Genomic DNA, 22,661 nt, shown 5'->3' with positions numbered 1-22,661 from the left:
TTAACAGATGAACAGATAAATAAAATGTGGAAATAGATACAATGGAGTATTGTTCAGCCTTAAAAAGGAAGGATATTCTGACAAGTGACAACACGAATGAACGTGGAACAAATTATGCTAAGTAAAATAAGCCAGTAACAAAACACAAATACTGTATGATTCCACTTACATGAGGTACCCAGAATAGTCAAATTCATAAGAGACAGATAAAAGGATGGTCACCAGGGGGAGGGGAAAATGGGGAGTTGTTTAATGGGTACAGAGTTTCAGTTTTGCAAGAAAAAAGAAATCTAGAGACTAACTGTACAACAATGTAAATGTACTTATCACTACTGAACTGTACATTTAAAAATGTTTAAGATGCTAAGTTTTATGTTACGTGTATTTTACCACAATTAAAATTTTTAACTAAAAATAAAGTAGCTATGTTTTGACAAAAACTCCCTATTGTCATTCCTGCTTTGTCTTTCCCTTCGCATTAGTTTGTGAAAATATCTAGTTAGGTCCATTTTCTGGTTTTAAATTAGACTAATCAAGAAAGTGCACCCTGTTATCAAAAAGCAAACCTCAAGGATCATTAATGGATGCTAAGACCGTTAAGTGAAAGGTTATTAAGTAACAGGATATATGCATGTTGCTAGAGTATCACCCTACAGGTTACCTGCTAATTACAAAGGGGGAAAAATTTTTATCTCTTACAATGGTGAGACCTGGTGGACATCATCTTACCAAATAATCAAACTTGGCATCATTAATTGTGGGACAAAGTAATATGTGCTTCTTGCTTTGATACAATATGAAATATACAGTGTAACCTATGAAGTTCTCTTACCAAAATGTTTAATGTGAATCTAATCAAGTCAACAGACCTAACTTCCAGTTTGAAGGAAATACAGGGGAAACATTCTATAAGAAAACTGGCCTGGTCTCATCAATAAGAAAAATTTGAATACAGACTGGATGTTAGGTATTAAGGGCTTGTTAATTTTCTTAGATGTGATAATGATATCATTATTATGTATTATTATATAGGAGAATGTCCTTATTTCTTAGGAGATGCATAACGAACTATTTAGGAGAGTACCATGATGTCGGCAACTTCCTTTCAAATAAGTTAGCAAAAAAAAAAACAAAAAAAGAATGTGTGTGTATGTTTATCTGTGTACACACATATAAACAGATAAAGCATATATGGCCAGATGTTAACAGTCATTTAATCTGGGTATATAAGGTGTTCACTGTTCTGTTCTTTCAACTTTTCTGTATGTTTAAAATTTTTATAGGAAGTTGGGGACAAATATGAAGGAAGGAAAAAAAAACACAAAGCTCTCTTCTTTAAGAGCCTATTGATGGATTTCCCATTCTACTATCTGTGTATATTCTACAAGTAGCCTTATTAAGTGATTAAAATAAGATAAAAAGTTATAGGAACAAAAACAAAAACAGGAGTAGATAGAAGACTGGAAGATTAAATGGCAAAATGTTAACAGTGATTATCTCTAGTTAATAATACTGGATTTTTTTCTTTTATAGATCTCAATATTTTTAGTACAATTTTTACTTTTTATAAGGTTAAGAAAAGCTGTTTTAGGTAATCAGAGACTATCACAAATATATAGTGCAGCGTTAGTACAAAACTGGCAAAAATATGTATTGAAGACTTAAATTCACTGTGAATTTAAACAAATCAAAATGACTATCTCAAGTAATGTCATTAACTTCTCTCACACAAACATCCCCAAACATTAAGCAGAAATAAAGAAACTGGTAAGTTTTGGTCCTTTCATAGGTGATAAGAAAGTTTCTTACCTTATGTTCTGGGTTACAAAAAATTAAACAGCGTAAGATGACAATTCATAATTTTATGGCTTCGTATAAGAAGTATTCTTTGCAAATTTATAGGAAAGGGGCATAAAGAGTACTTACCCTCCACAGACCCCTGGCACCTTCTTGTTGGTATATATCAATGAAGCTGCCTATCATGCTGCCTTGGAACAGACTTCCTTGAGCCTGCATTCGAATCTAAAGTAAGAAGGGGTGAACATTTTGTTTTAACAGAGACCAAAATGAGAGGTTTCACTCATTTAAAATTAAGAAAACAGTATTTGGGAATTCTCAGAAACGTTACCCTGTTATTCTGATGAAATTAATGACAAACTATATATTTTAGAAGTGTAATTTGTGTAAAAGTATGTCTCATAAAAATGATTTTCATCAGGGGTGCCTGGGTGGCTCAGTTGGTTAAGTGTCAGACTTCAGCTCAGGTCATGATCTTGCGGTTTGTGAGTTCCAGCCCTGTGTTGGGCTCTGTGCTAACAGCTCAGAGCCTGGAACCTGCTTCAGATTCTGTGTCTCCCCCTCTCTCTGTCCCTCCCATGCTCATGCTCTGTCTCTCAATAATAAATAAATGTTAAAAAAAAATTTTTAATTAAAAAAAATTAAAAAATTAAAAAAATTAAAAAATTAGCCTCACGTTCCTTATACTAAGTCAATCAATTCTAGAGCTGGAAGAAATTCTGGGAAAAAGAGAACAAGTACTCAGTGAGGGTAGAAAATAATTCTTCTAAAATGTGATTAGTTGGGGCAACTGGGTAGCTCAGTCGGTTAAGCGTCCAACTTTGGCTCAGGTCATTATCTCACCATTCGTGAGTTCAAGACCTGCATTGAGCTCTGTGCTGACAGTACAGAGCCTGCTTTGGATTCTGTCTCCCTCTCTCTCTGCTCCACCCCAGCTTGCATGCACCTCTCTCTCTCAAAAATAAACAAAAATTTAAAATTAAAAAAAAAAGCCACATGAAAGATTTGGTACAATTCCCCCCGTGACTGCACACATAGAATCATAGCAGCCAGTCGCTAAATACTAGTGGCCCAAATGTGGGCCTGATTTTCAGGATGCACAACTCTAGGTTTCAATAAATGTCTTTGGTAAATCAGGAGACAACAGCATGTTTTTACATGGAAAGTCAACTGCTACTACTAAGAGTTTTGAGATAAAAACCTAAACTCAGTTAAATCGGAATAGAAACTATTACAAAGATAAATTTAAAAAACTACAAATATCCTATGGTAAGTAGGAGACTTCTTTAAGGAGGTAATTCCTGAGCAGGGCTGGGACTAGGGTGAAGCAAGTAGGAGACTTCTTTAAGGAAGTGATTCCTGAGCAGGGCTGGGACTAGGGTGAGGCAAGTATGGCACTTTCCTCTGGCACAAAATGTAGAAGGGGGACTCAAAAAAAACCCTCAGTAATCCAAATAATAATGCAATATTTTAAGACATGAAAATGAATGCAGAAAAACCCACAATGAACCAAATATCAAAAATTTAACTAAAGACAGAATCCAACAGGATGAGATTAGGGTGAGGAGGTGAGATGAATTATACAAAATATTGATACTTTATTCATCGTGAATAATTTGCATTCATTTTAATTTTTGAAAAATATTGCATAGAAGTGTTATCTCTCGGGGCGCCTGGGTGGCTCAGTTGGTTAAGCGTCCAACTTCAGCTCAGGTCATGATCTCATGGTTCATGAGTTCGAGCCCCACATCAGGCTCTGTGCTGACAGCTCAGAGCCTGGAGCCTGCTTCAGATTCTGTGTCTCCCTCTCTCTCTGCCCCTCCCTGGCTTGAGCTCCTCTCAAAATAAAAAATGTTAAAAAATTTTTTTTAAATGTTATCTCTCTTGATTACTGAGGTGGTTTTCTTTTGTGCCCCCTTCCATTTTGCATCCACAAGGAGCACCTCATTTGTCTCTTCCTAGTCCTGGCCCTGTTCCTGAGCAGTCCTGAAGGATAAATTCATGAGAAAATGGGTAAAAGGCATTACAGTCAGAGAGCTATATATACAAAGGCAAGGAAGCAACACATAGATCAAAGAAAGAGCTGTTCAAGGATATACGCAAGAACTGAACAACCCGATTATGATTATAGATCCTATATTGGTACCATCACAGTCTAAGTTTGTGACTCACCCCACCCCCAGTGCCTTCAGCCCTACCCAGGTATAAGAAAGGAAAAGGTAGATTATAGCATGGGTCAATGGTTGTAATTGTACCAAGCAGGTCAAAGGGACAGGAAATTGAAGTGAATCACTTAGGTGATTAAATCTAGGATCCACATGGATAAGAAAGGAAACTTTAGGGAGTTAAGTATTATTGTTCTTGAAAAGGTCAAGTGTAATTATATTGCAAATATTTTAGAGTTTTAGGATACAATCAGTTCTCTTCACAAATACTTACTCTTCAAATCAAAAGTGATAAAAAATTCTGTATATATTACTCTCAATTTAATCTAGAAAGTTCATTTCTTATCCTTTCTCCATCAACCATCACTGGTTTCTTTCTCGTGTGCGGTTTTTCATGTCACTCTCTTGGTTCTCAAAACTCTCTGAATTGCAATAGATCTCTCCTTCACTAACCTAACCACCTATGGTTTCAAATAATTAAAGCATATGTCCTCTTTTTTCTCATATTCCCTCTAAAATAACTCTCAAAAACTTGTGACCCTCTCACACATTATAATCATATATTTAGTGCTTTTAATTAATCCTAAGTTTATTTTTTTTTAACGTTTATTTATTTTTGAGACAGAGAGAGACACAGCATGAACGGGGGAGGGGCAGAGAGAGAGGGAGACACAGAATCGGAAGCAAGCTCCAGGCTCTGAGCCATCAGCCCAGAGCCCGACGCGGGGCTCGAACTCGCGGACCGCGAGATCGTGACCTGAGCCGAAGTCGGATGCTTAACCGACTGAGCCACCCAGGCGCCCCTATTAATCCTAAGTTTAAATAAGTTAGTAACTATGTAGAAACTGTTTACCATTTTATGAGATAAAATAAGATGAAGATTAATATTATCAAATAAATGTTTCATCCTGTCTTTTGATAAAACCTGAAAGAAATCCAATTATATTTTTAAAAATCAATACCACTAACCTATACTGTTCGAGTTTTGTATTCAGAATATCCCAACACAAACCAAAATATACCATTTAAAAGCCAAATCTCATCCTTAACGGAAATATAGGTAAGACAAGAAAAGACAGATGCATTATAGACTAAGGTACCTCAATTAGCTATTAAAGGAGTCTTCTCCAAAAACTATATTTTGATGTATCCCTTTGTTTGGTACCCCAGGTTACACCACTGGTCAATATACCATACTGAGATTTAAAATGGGTTGGGAGTATGCCTTTCTTTTGTAAAGTGGGAAAAGAACTATTAAAAATAAAAACACAAGTTCTTTCTCAGATCAATTTTAGAAGAATATAAATGGAAATGAGGTATCTGAAAACTGAGTCCCTTAAAATTACATAGTCCTTGGAAAGAATCTTATACAGCTTTGCATACTCTAAAGACCAAAGGATCAATGCATATCATAATAAATTGACTATTATTTACTGAGCATCTACAATCTACCAAGTGTGATAGGCAGTCTACACATATTATCTCTAATCCTAAGCAAACCTATACAATAAGTACTAAATTATCTTCATTTTACAAATGAGGAAACTAAGGCTTAACACAGTTAAGTGATTTGCCAAAGGTTTTACAGCTGGCAAGTGGAGATCTGACTCAAAGTTCATACTCTTTTCACATCACATTGCATACATCCAATGCTACCAGACCTCTCTTACCTTTAGTACATCAGTGGGGTTGGCTATAGCAGAAGATATCACTCCTGACACTACCCCACAGATCATATTAATTAGAAGAGTTTCATCTGTAAAAAGGAAAAAAAAATTCTGCTTGTATTAAGTACTAGTTTCTGAGAATAAAGTACTGATCTTTCAGAGGAAGGGAACCCTAGGCAGAGAATTGACTGTAAGAAATGAACCACAAAGCTTATGAAAATTAAAAAAAAAAAACTCAAATATTTCTAGATCCCATATCATCACTGCAACATAAAAATTATAAAACATAAATCACTATTTTTTAAAGGTAGTTCTAAAGGACACTAGCACATGTCCTATTATTCTGTATAGAGCAACTGGCAATAGCCCACATAAATTCAGAATGTGGTATTTCTTCCTCAATCATTTCAAACACCTAAAAAATTTCTTTAAGTATTTTTCTGGAGAATCATCAACTCTAAAGACTTAGCAACAGAATTTTAAAAGGTAAAAGCTTACGGATAACAGAAAAAAATTACTTAAATATTAATTTTGACTGGCCTTGATATCTACTGGCCTCTATTTACAGGTTTCTGTAGTTCAAATGTGAAAAACTAGTCATTTGAAATTAAATCCACTCAGCCAAAAAAAAAAAAAAAAAAAAGAAAAAGAAGAAGAAGAAACAGAGCATAATATTCTAAAATGAAAATTCCATCTTCACCATGCCTTCTTACCATGGAGAGCCTACAAACAGAAACTAGGTAAACCCAAGTGAAGCATCTGTGAAAGGAAATTATTTTAGGAAGTAAATCCTTCAGAATCCTCAAAGAAGAGGCTCCAGAAAAAGTCAATTTAGCACAATCAAGTAACTCAAAAGACATTACTAATCAAAAGGCTCTCCAGCTATCCACAACCATGCAACAGCCCTGTGGTAAAATAACCATTTAGTACCATATCAGGATAGAAATGCTACAGCAACAATAATAGAGACATAGGATAATGCTGAATGTGGGTAAGGTGGTCATAGGTACAACAGAATCTAGAATAGTCTAAAATTACTCCATCTAACAAAAGCTTATCAAAACTGGCAGCTACAGAACTGCTTATAGTTGAAGTCTTTTTGGCAATGAAGATAGCGTTAATTTTCTGGACAAACTTGTCCATGTTCCCTCTGTGATGACCAGAAGCCTTTTTTTTTTCTTTGATAGAAAAAGGGACAAACTTAAAGAGCAGGTCCTTCTAACTCATAGATCACTCCTGCAAGGATTAATCCCAAGTCAGTATGAACTCGCTTTGTCCTTACAATGACTGTCATCCACTCTCAAGCATCCCATGATGAATGCTTCTTAGTAAGCATGATTTTGATAATCCTCTGAGTATCACCCTAAAAGAGAAGAAGTCTATACTGACCTTCTAGACGTTCTACAAATAATCTCTTCAAGCTTTGGTAAATGCCAATTTTGATGGTGCCATATGATGCCTGTCTTAGCAAAGCAGGAGCGATTCTGCCAAAAAAAGAAAGAAAAAGTCAACTATACTCAATGTGCACTTGCAGATTAAACACATCTAGATAGTCTACTCATTTCCATTACTCACCTCATTCCACCCAACTACTTCAGAATATGCATTTATTCAAGCACAGTGGAACATTCACCAAGAGAGAGCACATTTGGATCATAAAACAAAACTATTTTTTTTATTTTTTTAAGTTTATTTATTTATTTAGAGAGTGAGCGAGTGCAGGGGAGAGTCAGAGAGAGAGGGAGAGGGAGAATCCCAAGTAGGCTCCATGCTGTCAGCACAGAGCTCGACACAGGGCTTGAACCCACAAACCATGAGATCGTGACCTGAGCCAAAATTAAGAGTCAGACACCTAACCGACTGAGCCACCCAGGCACCCCAAAACTCAACAAGTTTAAAAGAATTGAAGTCATATAGAGTACATTCTCTGACTATAATGGAATCAAACTAGAAATCAGTAAGGAAAATCCTCAAACACTTGGAAATCAAACATCACATTTCTAAAATTTTTTTTAACGTTTATTTTTGAGACAGAGAGAGACAGAGCATGAATGGGGGTGGGTCAGAGAGAGGGAGACACAGAATCTGAGACAGGCTCCAGGCTCTGAGCTGTCAACACAGAGCCCGACGCGGGGCTCGAACTCACGGACCACGAGATCATGACCTGAGCCGAAGTTGGCCGCTTAACCGACTGAGCCACCCAGGCGCCCCAAACATCACATTTCTAAATAATCCATGGTTCACAGGAAGTCTCAAAGGAAATTTTTAAAATACATAGAACTGAATGAAAATGAAAATTGAACCTGTTAAAATACATAGGGCACAGCCAAAGCAATGCTCAGAGGGAAATTTACATCACGAAATGCTTACATTAGAAAGGAGGGAAATCCCAAATCAACATAAGTTCCTAACTCAAGAAACTAGAAAAAGAAGAGCAAAATAAAACCAAAGCAAGCAGAAGGGGAGGACATAGTAAAGAGCATAAATTAATAAAACTGAAAACAAAAATAGAGAAAAATCCAGCTTTTTTGAAAAAAATCAATAAAATTGATAAACCTCTAGCAAGGTTCATAGTAATAAAAAGATGGAAGTCACCAATATCAGGAACGAAACAAGCAACAGCACTACAAATTCTGCAGCCATTAAAAGAATAAGGGAATACTACTATAAACGACTTTATGCTCATAAATTCAACAACTCAGAAGAAATGGACTAATTCCTCAAAAACTACAAACTACCAAAACTCAATCAGAATGAAACAGATAAAAATATGGGAATCATCAAAAAAAACATGAAATAGATCATTTGAATAGTCTCATAACAATTAAAACATTTTAATTCATAATTTAAAAGTTCCCAAAAAGGAAATCTCCAGGCCCAGACAATTTCAATGGGGGAATTCTACCAAACACCTAAAAAAATCAACACTAATCTTACATAATCTCTTCCAGAAAAAAGGAGAGGGAATACTTACCAATTCATTTTATGAGGCTAGTATTACCCCAATATCAAAACCAGACAAAAAGAGTACAAAAAGGAAAAACTACAGGAAAATATCTCTCATGAATTTAGATGCAAAAATCCTTAACAAAATATTAGCAAATTGAATCTAGCAATGTAGGAAAAGAAGTACACACAATTATTCACCTCATGGAGATTTTTTAAAAATCAACCTTACTTCCTAACAGCTGTACATGTATCTTTCATCTATCAAGAAGACACTAGAGCCAAGATTTCACCATATTTAAGTTCTGCTTATAAACTGAAGACATTCTCACTCATACCCCCTTTGAGATTCTTCCAAGTTGCAGAACTATACTTTAGTAGTTATAAATAGAAAGACGACAGCAGCTTGGATGGTTAAGATTTTAAAAATGATGACTAAATATGCATATTTCTGACTTTACTGCTTGCTATTAGAAAAAAATAATCTTGTGATTGTCCATGCTGATTAAAGAACAAGGTGAAACAGATGATCCATGATTCACTTGCTTCGAGATGTATTACTTGATTTTTTTCCCTAAGAAAATTGTCTTTCAAAATTAAGTCTAACATAGGTTAATAATAAAATTGATGTCCCTTCTCTGAGCAGTAAACTGGTAACCTAGATGCAGGACTGGCCTAGGAAACTGGCAGCAGATACATGACAAAATGGGCAATAAACCACAAACCTATAACTAATTAAAAATTGACAAAAAAAGATCAGTCTCCCTCTCTCACATTCTGCATTTTATGCTTAAACTACCAGAATAGTATTTCTTTAAAGAGGAAAATTTTAAAAGAAGTATTTGGCAACTCAGGAAGAATACCACAGAAATGTAAGCCATTAATTGGTGCTGCTATTCACAGGGGCTATTGATGACTCTCAGGAAAACAGGAGAAAGCCAATGCTGCAATGAGATATCCATTTTAAAATACATCACGCAAAGCCAGATGAACACAAAATCTAAAGCTCAAGACTTACAAGCAAGTGAAATAGAAACTTGCACAGGAATATTGAATTAAAAGTTAGAATGGTGAATATGAAGGGCACACACTATCAGACCACTGAAATACATGGTTTCTTTGAAAAGTGTTTTGGGGCGCCTGGGTGGCTTAGTCAGTTAAGCGTCTGACTTAGGCTCAGGTCATGATCTTGCGGTTCGTGGGTCTGAGCCCCACGTCGGGCTCTGTGCTGACAGCTCAGAGCCTGGAGCCTGCTTCAAGTTCTGTTTCTCCCTCTCTCTGCCCTTCCCCTGCTCATGCTCTGTCTCTCTTTCTCTCTCAAAAATAAACATCAAAAAAATTTTTTTGAAAGTGTTTCTATTCAAGAGGTAAAGAAAGAATCCAGTCTCACCCAGAATACAAAGCCAATACGCCTTCTTCTTTATAGATTCGGAACAAGGCATGAAACATTCCTCGGTATTTTATTTCTTTAAAACGGACATCAATGCTTTGGCCCTGAACTTGAAGGCGTGTTTTAGTCAGGTCCACAGGGAAAGTTCCTATGAAAGAACACACTGATTTATAAGTTTCTCCAAAGAGTCATGGTTAAATTTTGGCTGAATTTAAGCCAATGACAATTTGAAAACATAAGACAAAGTCCTTTTTATAACACATAGGGGATATCTCTACTAAGAGTACCACTTTCAGAAGAGTTGTATGTGGTAAAGTGAAATATACTGTACTGTATCTAGGCAGTAGGATTTGGCCCACAGTATAGTTGAAACTGATATAATAAAATGCTTTAAGATGGTCCTAATATACTGCAAATACAAAATAATTTAAATGTTTTAATTTCATCTATAACATAATACAGTTTGGCATTTGAATCTTCCTCTGCACGCCCCCCACCTTGACTCCCCACTTCTTCATAAATCTCTCTAATTTTTCACAAAAAAGATGGGAAAGCATGGGATTGCTGTTCCAGGTACTCTTATATACTATTGTAAAGTTTTGTCAGTTTTTTTTCTTTTATCTGTTTACAAGAAACAAATAGTTCCCTAACATTATGAAAGATAACAGCAAAGTCCTACTTGGCCGACTCATCTTGGTTCTACGTTTAATTCTGGACTAATAACTAACACAGTGCCTGGGAAATGTCTTGAACCAAACTTCTTTAGTTACTTCAATACACAAAAGTGGTCATTACATTGACAAAATGTGTTTTAGGGAATACTTCGAAGTCTAAAACTAACAAGGTGATTATGTAGCTCTGGTCACTTATGACTTTGGTATCATAACACCAGAGCATGTGCCAAGAAAGTCAACAAAGATTAATGGGTTGGGTCACTTACAAATAGCTTAGGAAAGAGAAAATTGGGAGATGAAAAAACACAGTCTAAAAAATATTTCCAAATTAAAATCAAATAGAGAAGAATCCAGTTTGATCTTATTAATCAATTTTCTTCTAAAATGGGACAGAGAGGCGCCTGGGTGGCTCAGTCGGTTGGGCATCCGACTTCGGCTCAGGTCATGATCTCATGGTCCGTGAGTTCGAGCCCCGCGTCGGGATCTGTGCTGACAGCTCAGAGCCCGGAGCCTGTTTCAGATTCTGTGTCTCCCTCTCTCTCTGACCTTCCCCCATTCATGCTCTGTCTCTCTCTGTCTCAAAAATGAATAAACGTTAAAAAAAAAATTTTTTTTAAATGGGACAGAGGTTTGAAAAAAGAAGTCTGGGGGTGCCTGGGTGGCTCAGTCGGTTAAACAGCTGACTTTAGCTCAGGTCATGATGTCACAGTTCGTGAGTTCAAGCCCCCCACTGGCTCTGCACTGTCGCAGAGTCTGCTTCAGATTCTGTGTCTCCCTCTCTCTCTGCCCCACCCTCCACTCATGCTTGCTTTCTCTCTCTCTCAAAATAAATAATAAACTTTTAAAAAGAAAAGAAAAAAAGTCTGAATACTAAGAAAGTTATAAACAACTTAGCATAAAGGAAAGACCATTAGTACAAAAATATAGCAGAAACCCCTATATTATCGAACTCCCTTTATCTTTTCATGTACATTACTTAAACCTAGAGCAAATTAACAAATCATTAAACTATTAAAAAAAATCTTCCTAAGTTTGACTTTTATTAAAATTTTTTTTAACATTTATTTATTTTTGAGCAACAGAGACAGAGCACAAGTCGGGGAGGGGCAGAGAGAGGGAGGGAGACAGAATCTGAAACAGGCTTCAGGCTCTGAGCTGTCAGCACAGAGCCTGATGCGGGGCTCAGACCCACGAACTGCGGGATCATGACCCAAGCCAAAGTCGGATGCTTAACCAACTGAGCCACCTAGGCACCCCCTAAGTTTGACTTTCTTAACCTCACTCACCATACCATTAGTAGTACTTTTTTAGAAAATATTACTCGATGGCTTAGAGACAATAGTTTTTAAAACAAAGTGAGCTTCTTTTCACTTTTTCTCTAATTTTCACCAAAAAAAACTGTCACCATAAGCTGCCATCTATACCATAAGAAGCAGATTCGTCAGTTTTCACATTCTTACCAAACTCAGCAACAATAGAGGCAAGGCCGCCATATACAAAGGGTTTCCAATTCAGACCAGACATCTCATGGCTTACAGTGGCACTTTTCTGGGGCTAAAAATAAACACAAATCAGAACAAGGCACAAGAGTGAGGAGCATTTGTTAGTGTTTGATCACATTATTTATATAACAAAATTAGTAAATGAAGCAGATGTAGAGGAAAAACCCTACCAAGTGGAATGAAACAAAATGGGGGATCCTGTTTTATGTACTAGATGATCATGAATGTGTTCTTTACTGCCACTCTGTACGGGTAGGCGTGCAATTCCCTCAAAGATCAACTTGTGCCCTTCTTTCTCTAGTTTCTTTAATGTTATCCATAGCCCCACCCAAAGAAGAGGTTGTCCATCCAGCACAACCAACTTAGACATTCAGCTAGACAATTACAAGTGAAGGAACCTGGAGTTCAAATTATATAGGCTGAGGCATCTCATAAAAGCAGTTCATGGTATTCAGTTATCTTGATTCAGGTGCAAAGCAAAGGCTGACACCACTACCCTCTCATATTCCTAGCCCTCTCATCTCTCCACTAAACTGCAGGGTTTTAATTCATCTAGCTACTTCTAGCTATACACAGCTTCTCCCCACAAAGCCCAAGCTGAGCTAAGTATGTTTTCATCTTCTTCTGGTTCCCAGAGGAATGAAAATAATATAAATGATGTCTGTCTTCTCCCTGACATTTAACTTACATTCATCTAGTGACTCTTTTTCCTTGGTCTTTTTAAAGCACATACATACAAATAATGTTTTTCTTTGATGTTCTGACTTTTTAACAATGTATTCTACTCCCAGTCCCCTTGCCTTCTTGCCCATCCCACCCCCAGTAGACCTGTCATCTTCAATCTTTTCATTTTTGTTTTTCCTATCACTCAGCTATTTCTCTTGGATTCTTTTCCCCACAGTTCTGCCCTCTAGATCAGTGGTTTTCCAATTTTATGTGCACCAGGATAATCTAGAAGAGAGATTAAAACAGAGTGTTGGGCCACCCTCAGAATTTCTGATTAGTGGTCTGGGTCCTGCCTGAAAATATGCAAGTTTCCAGATAATGCTGGTGCTTCCATCCTTTAAGAACTACTACTGTTCTATGCATTGCCTCCTAAATCCTGGTCCAGCTGGAAGTAATCTTTTAAGATGGACTCTCAGATTTCTTTTAAATATTCCTTTTTCAGAACTTCACAGTACATATACTATTGAATTTCAAAAACATCTTCCAATGTTTTATGGTCAGAAATAAAGACTCTGAAGTAAGACTACCTAAGTTCAAATCCTGACACTACCACTTACTAGCTCTGTGACCAAGTTACTTAACCACTCTATGCCTGGGCTTTCTGAACTGTAAAATGGGGATAATTATAAATCCTATATTACAGGGTTGTTGTGGAAATTAAATGATATATGTAAAATACGTGAAAAAGTACCTGCCACCTAGTTCAACTTTTTTTAAGTTTATTGTTGCATGCTCTTCAGACTGAGCCAGCCATGCGCCCTCTAGTTCAACTATTAGCTATTATCATTACTACATTTTGAAAAGTACTAAAATTTACATTTTAGCAGATATTACTTACTGCCCACCTCCCCCACAGCCCAATCTGAGGTTAGCACCATTGAGTCACAGTCTCTTTTTAGAGGAGACAAGGTTTTGCTTTATTTCCCCAGAAGGAAATCTCTGTAACTAAGCACAAATGAACAATTTCCCAAAAGAGGATAGCAAACATGCAGACAAATGTTTTAGTTAGAGGCCACAAATAATTATGGAATAATTATGGATTATGGAATAATAATTATGGAAATAATATTCCATAATTATGGAAACTTCCTTTCAAGCTTAGTGGGATCAGCCAGTCCATCTGATATACAGAGTCGGGAACAGATAGCTCTTTGGGAGGAAAATTATTGAAACGAATTCTGGAAAACAAAGCAGCAATAGGCACTTCTAGTACCAGCTACAGTCTGAAATGAGTCTTGAGTACTAAATATTATCTTATTAACATTTTCAGTTATGCGCACATTTTATTACAATTAACAGTAACACATGACACACACAGCGAGAGGGGAAGCATGGAAAAGCAAGGACCATGACATATCCCCTCTCTTAGTTTGGTCAATGGAGAGGGCATTTTCCCCCCACAATTTAGAGATTTCCCAAAACAGTCAAGCATTTCAAATGGCTGCTATGCTTCTCTCCAAAGCTTTCTTTTTACAACTTCTTTCAATTCATCTCATTACAGAGAAAGCCTCTATCGGAACTTTATTACCTGCTACCCAGACTTTTAATAAGGAAGATGTGCTCAGGGAACCATAATAATAAATCAGTTAAAGGCAGGGGGCAGAGCCATAGCAGGGAATGGAATCTCAAGTCAGTCAGCCCAGTGGTTCCTTAATGAAGTTTTTACAATTCTGAGATGAAATAAAGAAAATAAGAGCACCTAATACCTTTTTCTTCAGCCAAATGTATTTAATTTAAAGGACTATCTATTAGGAAATCCTGTTCTTCCTACTCCTGGAGCATTTTTTAAAATCACCTTTCTTGTATGAAATATAGTTGGTAGTTGACTTTGTTTAGTGCCTTTCTTAGCAAAATAAGACTGGCTACCTTAATTTATGTCTCCTCTCCACACTTTCATTTAAATATTATTGATCCATGAAATCCAAAATTCTGAGGACCACTGGCCAAATTTGACACTGCTACCACTGTCACCTCCCCACCCCCATCTGACAGTAAAATCCCTTTTCCTCCAATGTTAGGAAAGAATCTTGTTACAAAAAAGTCCTTTATCATCTTTAGTTAGGTCTGATTTTAAACCTTCTTCCCTCGTACTGAGCCAAAAGTCTGCCTTCCTCTAGTTTTCACCCATTTGGGGAGGTAATATTAAACGAATGTATTCTTTTTCCCTACAGGGTCCTTCAAGTATTTAAAGACAGCTATCATGCCCTCCTATATCTTGTCTTTCTCAGGGTAAATACCCACAATAGTTTTCATCACTCACTATATTATACTTCAATTACTACAGCTGAAAATGGCAGTCATTCTTGTGAGACCATATCACACTACTGAATCATTAAAATGTCACCTTAAAACCTTTAAGTCTGCATACATGTCATGTCATACCTATTCCACAGTTGTGCAATGTTTTTAGAACCTTCATTCACCCCCTTCTATATCTTAATTTCAGGCACACAGGATGAGACTTATCTCCCAGTTGCTCCATGTTATTTTTCTCTTAACTAGCTAAGATCCCTGAAGGCAAACACCATGTCTCACAGTACTTTTCATAACCCTTAGAATAGCTTGCACAGAATTGGGTACACATCTATTAAATACTTGGTTGGTTCCCGTGTAATATCCTTTATCTATGTATGCAGTGTGTACGTAAAAGATTATGTGAGAACTTAGAAAGTTAACTTGCTGGACCAAAGCAATGCTACACTCTGTAAACAACATTTTGTTTTTGTTGATCGTCAGAGGTTCTCTGCCTAATTCTCTTCCCTTGATTTTGTTGCAGAGAATTACTTGTGTAAAAGACCCCAAGCACACTAAAAATGATTTTTACTTGTGAGGGCTATCCCCAGATATGGATAAAAGGAAACAAACCACATCTGAATTAAAACAGAAACCTTAAATATTTATCGCATAAAGAAGCCAATGAAAATGTATTTAAAATGCAAACGTGTATACTGAAGTCTGACTAAGGAAAATCTGATAGCCTAGAGAGTGGAAGAAAGTCCTAGAATACAAGTTACATAGCCCTACATTACTCCAAAGATCTGGTCAGAAAAATCTTGAGTGTTTTTCTCACTTTCTCCTTTTAAAAAGAGTAGGCATTATAGATACTCAGACTTGGGAAGTAATAATGGAGAATGAAGCAAATATTTATTGAAAGCATACAAAATGCCCAAACCTGCAACATGCTATGAGTATAAACCTCATGTTAAAAAAAAAAAAAACAGAACACATGCTCTAACATCAGGACAGTATTTATCATTCAACCTATCTTTCCTGGATAATCAAGGAGATTGGGGTGGGGATAAAGTTGTATGAAATTCAGTACTTGCCTTTCAAGAGCTTATAGTCTGGTGGAAGAAATCAAAGTTGCTCATTAGAGAAAAAAATAAGTATTAAATTACATAGTACAAACTGTAAGAGCAGGAGCATGGTAAAGGAGACAATCAGCATGGGCCTGAATAATTTGAAAGGCTTGTGGAGATGAGAGAACTTAAAATGGGCCTTGACAGAGTACAGGTAGAATCAGGATAGGTCTAGGTAAGGGAGGGGTGGAGGAGGAAAAGAGGATGAACAGAGACACAAACATGGTGGGGGGTGGGGGTGGGGGGACACAGCATGTGGAGGCAGGCATCAGCATAGCTTGTTCTGAGAAGGAATAGTGCAACCTAACCTGAACAGAGAATTCTCTTTAACAGATTGATAAAATTATCAGACAAGAAGTATGATAAAGAAACAGGCTGAAAGGCTTGAAACCAAAATGTGTGTTTGGCAGGGTGGGAGGGAGGCTGTAAGTTTTTGAACAGGGAAGGGACTTGGGGAAATCCACATTTTAGTTAGCCTACTCAGGCTGCCGCAAACAGTGGATTCCAAACAGGATAGGCAAGGAAACTAGCTTAGGATGTTGTGAAGTAAAGCAGATAAGATGCTTGTTGACAATGAGGTTAGAGATAAACTTCTAAAATGGAGACACAAAGGAACTTGATGATGTAGGGAATGAAGACAAAAGTTCACAATAACTCTAAGCATCCCTAGCCTGGAAAAAAAAAAAACAAGGAAACACTGACAGCAAGCTACAAACGTCCCTGCTGTTTGTTACCTTATCTGAGAAACTAATTCATGTTGAGAATAGCTGTCATCCCAATTAGTTAGCTGAACTGCATTTTAATAGATGCCTTCAATGCCTTGACCTCAAAGAGTGGCAGGGGGTAGAAACTGAAGGGGAGCATCTTTTAACAGCATCCCTCACACTAACACAATGGAGGTGTTTGCTTACTCCGCTTACAATCACGGCCGCCGTTGCAAACTTCACCCTTAGAAAAATTAGGATTATTCCAGGAAAGATACCCATTCACCCTCTGGGTAGCAGGATCTTGCCAGTTCCTCAGCTGTCAGAGCGAGTTCGTGGAGAGAAGGGAGGCGCCTGAAGAAGGCGGCCTCCCAAGGGGGTCGAGGAAGCAGGGTTCAATCGAAGAAGTAAAACCACCGATGCCAGAAGAGTGAAAGACAGGGAAGGGACTCAGCTGAGGGGAGAGAGAGATCAAAGGACCGTTAAGCCCCTCCCAGGCCGGGAACCAGGCCAGCCCGGCCCCGCGCGGCCTGGCGCGGCCCAGCCCCGCTCCCCAGCCTGGATGTCCAGGAGCTCCCCCTCACCTGCTCAGGCTCAGCGGACGACTGGGAAGCCGAGGCTCCCACAGTCGGAAGCGGCACCGCAACGCCAACCCGGAAGCATTGAAACCAACGGAAGTAACCAAGTTGTCGCCTCGGCAACGGTGGTGGCTCCGGCATTCCAACACCGCCTCCTCAAAGCCTAGAAAAGAAGGCGCAAAATGAGAGGCGGGAACTACAGAGGTCTAAGAGGGGGAGTCGAGCAGGCTGCGGGTGCAAAGGCTCAGAGAGGGCAACCAGACTTTTGGGATGTGTAGGGAGAAAGAAGGAAGGCGTGACGATTTGGCAGCTTCTGCAGTTCACCTGCTCGCCAGTTGGGGGCAGACATGTCGCCTCGTTCCCGCGTTACCAGGCAACTGGCGCGTACCAGGACTACGGGGGGGGCGGGGTTGCGGCGCGTACTAGGAGCAGGAAGGGGGGGGTGGCGACGCGTATAGGACTAAGAAGGTGGGGGCAAGAAGAGTGGGGCCAGCCAAACCTAAGGGACGCGAGGGGCCTGCCGACCGTAGTGAAGGGGTGGGGCAAGGCGCCTGCGCGCAAAGTACGAAAAAGGAGGGAAAGTTAGGGGGGCGGAGCAAAGGAGTTAAAAGTAGGAAAATGAGGGTAAGGAGTGAGCGGTATTTAATGAAGTGTCCGAAGTCGTTAAGAAAATAAAGATCAAGTAAGTAAATAAACCTCAGCACCGACTAGACGCCAGGTATTAGCGACTGAGGACTCAGACTCAGGCCCTGTACTCAAAGCACACGATTGAGAAAAAGCAGATTGGAAACAGAAAGTGGGACCACAAAAAGTTAGAGTCTTGAGAGTAGAAGTGCCGACGGGGGAGTCCAAGCTAATCCGTACCTCACAACCAGCCGGAGAATGACGAGCGAGCGAGCAGGTTGACCAAGCCCACTGACCAGCTTCTGGCCCCCTGGTACCAGAAGGAATGGTTGCAAAGCACCCTGGGTAATTCTGTTGGCCAATGGACTACTTTTGATTTTCAAACCTCGCACGCGAACGTTCCGAAATCACGCGAGGATACGAAACAACAGGGCTTATGTGGTGAGTACAAGGAAAAGCGGGTAAATGCCAGGAACATCACATAAGTGATTGTTGAATTAACAATCACATAAGTGATTGTTCAATTAATGCTTGGAACACCTTTGTTGTGAAAGGACCTTTCTCATTGTAGTTAACACCTTGGTTTTTACCCCTATTAAAAAATTTCTTCGGGCAGCACACATAATACCACCTGATGTACAATGATTACCAAGCATGAGGCAAATAGCTTCATGTGCAGACAACTACTCAATGAGACAGGTACTATTATTTTACCCTTTTGGTAGATGAGAAAACTGAGGTCTTACGAAGTTACTAGAGTAACTTGGTAATGGCAGAGCTGGGATTCAAATTTGGGTCTGACTCAAGAGCCTAGGCTCTTAATGACCATGCTATACTGATTCAGCTTTAATAATTCCCTTGTTACTTTCAAAAACTTTCTTACTAAAAATAGATAATATAAAAACCATGTGCATGCATTACAAAATTTGAATTCCCTTCCATTTACATCTAAGCAAAGCACTCCCTTCTAGCCAAACAGGCTCATAGCTTAGAATCCCTATTCGGAAGAACTGTACTCTCACCAATGATGTGAAGTCTATGTCTCCAGTGGGGACCTGGTCTTGTCCCTCACATCCAGGTCACCGAACCTTGTAGAATTTAGGCCCCCTCTGTGAGCAAATCACCCAATTTTTCTACAAGACAGCACTTTTGCCTCCTCAGCCACTGCTACCACCATCTAATCTCACTGATCACCTAGATAAACCTGTTAAAAAGGAACTTTGTTTTCAAATGACTTATTTTAAAAGTTCTACAATAGATGAATTTAAAATAGCATTTGTAGCACCATTATAAATACATACCACACTTTTATTTAACACATTTGCTATTTGCTTATTTTATTTTCAACATTTTTCTAAAACATACAAAAGATCTAATCCTCATTATCAAAGTTGGCTATTTTCCTTTTTAATTACCTTCTATTTGTAGTCTCTATCACACAGACCAGTATTTAATTATACTCTGTCTTGTGTTATGCCTGAATTCTGATATCTCCAAGAGATAAAGTATTGAAGAAGATAGAATACTGGAATCTTCAAGTTGGAAGGAGATTTAGAGGTTGCTTCTATAATATTCATTATGAACAGTTATTCAGTCTCTGTTAGAATACTTCCAGTGTAAGTACACATCACAAGTCAGCCATTATACTATTTTTATTCAATGACACAAGAGAGTGAAAAGGCAAGGTACAATCTGGGAAAAGAGATTTTTAATCCATATGTCCTACAAAATCTCACATCCATTATAAATAAAGAACTCCTAAAACTCAGCAATAAAAACAGAGACACCTCAGGGCGCTTGGGTGGCTCAGTCTGTTAAGCATCTGACTCTTGATTTCAGCTCAAATCATGATTCCAGGATTGTGGAATCAAGCCCCATGCCAGGCTCTGCACTGAGCATGGAGCCTGCTTAAGATTCTCTCTCTCCCTCTGGCCCTCTCCCCGACTCGTAAACATGTGCTCTCTCTCTCTCTCTCTCTAAAAAAAATTTTTTTAATAAAAAGAAACACAGGCAACTCAGTGTGTATATAGAATATCATTCAATCATAGAAAAGAATGTGATCCTGCCATTTGTGACAATATGGATGTATCTAAAGGGTTTTATGCTAAAACAAGTCAAAGACCAATACCATATGATTTCAATTATTTTTTTAAGGTTAGTTATTTATTTTAAGAGAGAGAGATCAGGGAAGGGGCAGAAAGAGGGAGAGAGAACCCCAAGCAGGCTCCGCAGAGACCAATGTGGGGCTCGAAACCACAAACCATGAGATCACGACCTGAGCCAAAATCAAGAGTCAGACGCTTAAACAATTAAACCACCCAAGTGCCCCTGATTCCACTTATATGTGGAATCTAAAAAACAGGGGAGCATGGGTGGAACAGTCCGTTAAGTGTCTGACTTCAGCTCAGGTCATGATCTCATGGTTCATGAATTCCAGCCCCAAGTTGGGCTCTGCGCTGACAGCTCGGAGCCTGGAGCCTGCTTCAGATTCTGTGTCTCCCTATCTCTCTGCCCTTCCTCGGCTTGTGTTCTCTCTCTCTCACACAAAAGCAAATAAATAAGCATTTTAGAAAAAAGGAATCTGAAAAACAAAAAAACCCAAAGAGTCATAAACACGGAGAACAAAACTGGTGGTTGCCAGAGGGGAGAGGGATGAGGGAATGGACAAAATAGGTGAAAGGGATTAACAGGTACAAACTTCCAGTTATGAAATAAATTACTCACACAGATGAAAAGTACAGCATAGGAAATATAGTCAATAACATTGTAATAATGTTGTATAGTGACAAATGTAAGTACACTTACCATGCTGAGCAATGTGTAAACATATACAATTGTCGAATCACTGTTATACACCTGAAACTAATATAACATTGCATGTCAGTTCTACTCCAATAATTAAAATTTTTTTCAGGGCACCTGGGTGGCTCAGTCGGCTAAGTGTCCGACTTCGGCTCAGGTCATGATCTCACGGTTCATGAGTTCAAGCCCCATGTGCTGTGCTGACAGCTCGGAGCCCAGAGCCTGCTTCAGATTCTATGTCTCCCTCTCTCGGCCCCTCCCCTGCTCATTCATTCTCTCTCTCTCTCTCTCTCTCTCTCTCTCTCTCTCTGAGTAAACACTAAAAAAATAAATAATCTAAAAAAATTTTTTTCTTAAGTCTCCGTGAAAAAAAAGACAGGAAACTCAATTTTTTTAATGGGGAAAATACTTGAAACACACTTCATAAAAGAGTACGCCCAAATGATCAATAAGCATATGAATAAGTGTTCAGTATTATTAGGCATATAGAAAATTAAAATTAAAATCACAATACAAACCCACCAACATGGCCAAAGTTAGAAGGACTGACAAGAAGGGGGTTGGTGGAAAGCATCTCAAATTCTTTTACACTGCTGGTGGAAGGCTGTATTAGTTTTCTATTGCTGCATAAAAAATACTGCCACAAATTTAGCAGCTTAAAACACCACACATTTATTGTCTTCTGGTTTCTGCAGATTAGGAATCCAGGCACATCTTAATGGGGTCCTGGGCTCTGGGTCTCACAAGGCTGCAATCAAGATGTTTTTATCTCAAGACTTGATTAGGAAAAAATTCACTTCCAAGCTCACTCAGGTTGTTGTGAAATTCACTTCCTTGCAGCTGTAGCACTGAGGGCTTCAGTTTCTTGCTCGATGTTGGCCAGAGGCCACTCTCAGCTCCTGAGGCTGTCCCAGTTTTCTGCAACATGGCCCTTTCCATGGGCAGTTCACAATATGGCCACTGGCTTCTTTCACATCAGCAGAACGAGAGCCTAAGATGAGGTTTCATCAACACAGAATTTAGCGGGACAATTATTTTCCGTGATGAAGTCTACACCTATTTTTCAAAATTACAATAGCTTCTTTTTCAGATTATAAAAAAGTACATAGTCATCATAAAACATTTAAACTGTACACAGAAGTGGAAAGAACGTAAAAAATCACCCCAAAACCAAATACCCAAAGGCTACTACTCTTAACAGTGTGGAGAGCCTCCTTCTAGCCCTCTCTCGGGACATACACACATAGTTATGCTATCATTCTTGTGATGTGCACGTTTCTGTCCCATGCTCCTACAGGGTGGCCTTGTGCTGAAGTCAGTGTCTCTGCTACCTCTTACCTATGGTCCTCCCACATTTCCCCAATTTTAAAAGTTATGTATCTTTATAGAGGGAAAGGGAAAATATAAAAACCATAAACAAGAAGATAAAAATGCAAAAGAAGTAAAATAAAACGTAAACATCACCCCCACTACCCAGATAACACCATTAACATTTCTATGTGTTTCCTTCCAGTCCCCTCAACTACCCAGGTATCACCATTAACATTTCTATGTGTCTCCTTCCAGTCTCTCCATCTTTTACATAATTGTATATATACCTCATAAACCTTGTCTTACCTCCTGGCTTCTCACAAATCTCACTCCCTCACTCCTTCCCTTGCATCCTGGACAGCCAACCTCTCCCTCCATTTATCCTTCTTATTAGCTTCATGTTCTTCCCAGGGTAC

At 38.5% G+C, this 22,661-nt stretch overlaps 1 protein-coding gene across 3 annotated transcripts in view; it reads right to left on the bottom strand.

Annotated features, from left to right (window-relative positions):
• Nucleotides 1-18,435, bottom strand: part of SLC25A14 (solute carrier family 25 member 14) — a 30,141-nt gene extending 11,706 nt beyond the window's left edge. Inside the window, exons 1-7 of one of the 3 annotated variants that reach the window (XM_058712522.1) lie at nucleotides 18,373-18,435; nucleotides 17,515-17,671; nucleotides 12,100-12,193; nucleotides 9,966-10,113; nucleotides 7,019-7,113; nucleotides 5,633-5,718; nucleotides 1,927-2,022 (exon numbers count right to left, since the gene is read on the bottom strand). In XM_058712522.1, the coding sequence (XP_058568505.1) occupies nucleotides 1,927-2,022; nucleotides 5,633-5,718; nucleotides 7,019-7,113; nucleotides 9,966-10,113; nucleotides 12,100-12,193; nucleotides 17,515-17,649 (654 nt within the window). In that variant the 5' untranslated portion in view covers nucleotides 17,650-17,671; nucleotides 18,373-18,435. Of the gene's footprint in view, nucleotides 1-1,926; nucleotides 2,023-5,632; nucleotides 5,719-7,018; nucleotides 7,114-9,965; nucleotides 10,114-12,099; nucleotides 12,194-17,137; nucleotides 17,385-17,514; nucleotides 17,672-18,372 lie in introns of those variants that run through there. The other 2 variants (XM_058712523.1, XM_058712525.1) reach the window with 2 other exon arrangements.
• Between the last annotated feature and the right edge of the window lie 4,226 nt (nucleotides 18,436-22,661).

The sequence above is a fragment of the Neofelis nebulosa genome, chromosome X (genome assembly GCF_028018385.1).
Source record: "Neofelis nebulosa isolate mNeoNeb1 chromosome X, mNeoNeb1.pri, whole genome shotgun sequence".
Taxonomy (NCBI): Eukaryota; Metazoa; Chordata; class Mammalia; order Carnivora; family Felidae; genus Neofelis; species Neofelis nebulosa.
The sequence above is the reverse complement of the archived record's forward strand: the minus strand, read 5'-3'. Positions and strand labels throughout refer to the sequence as shown.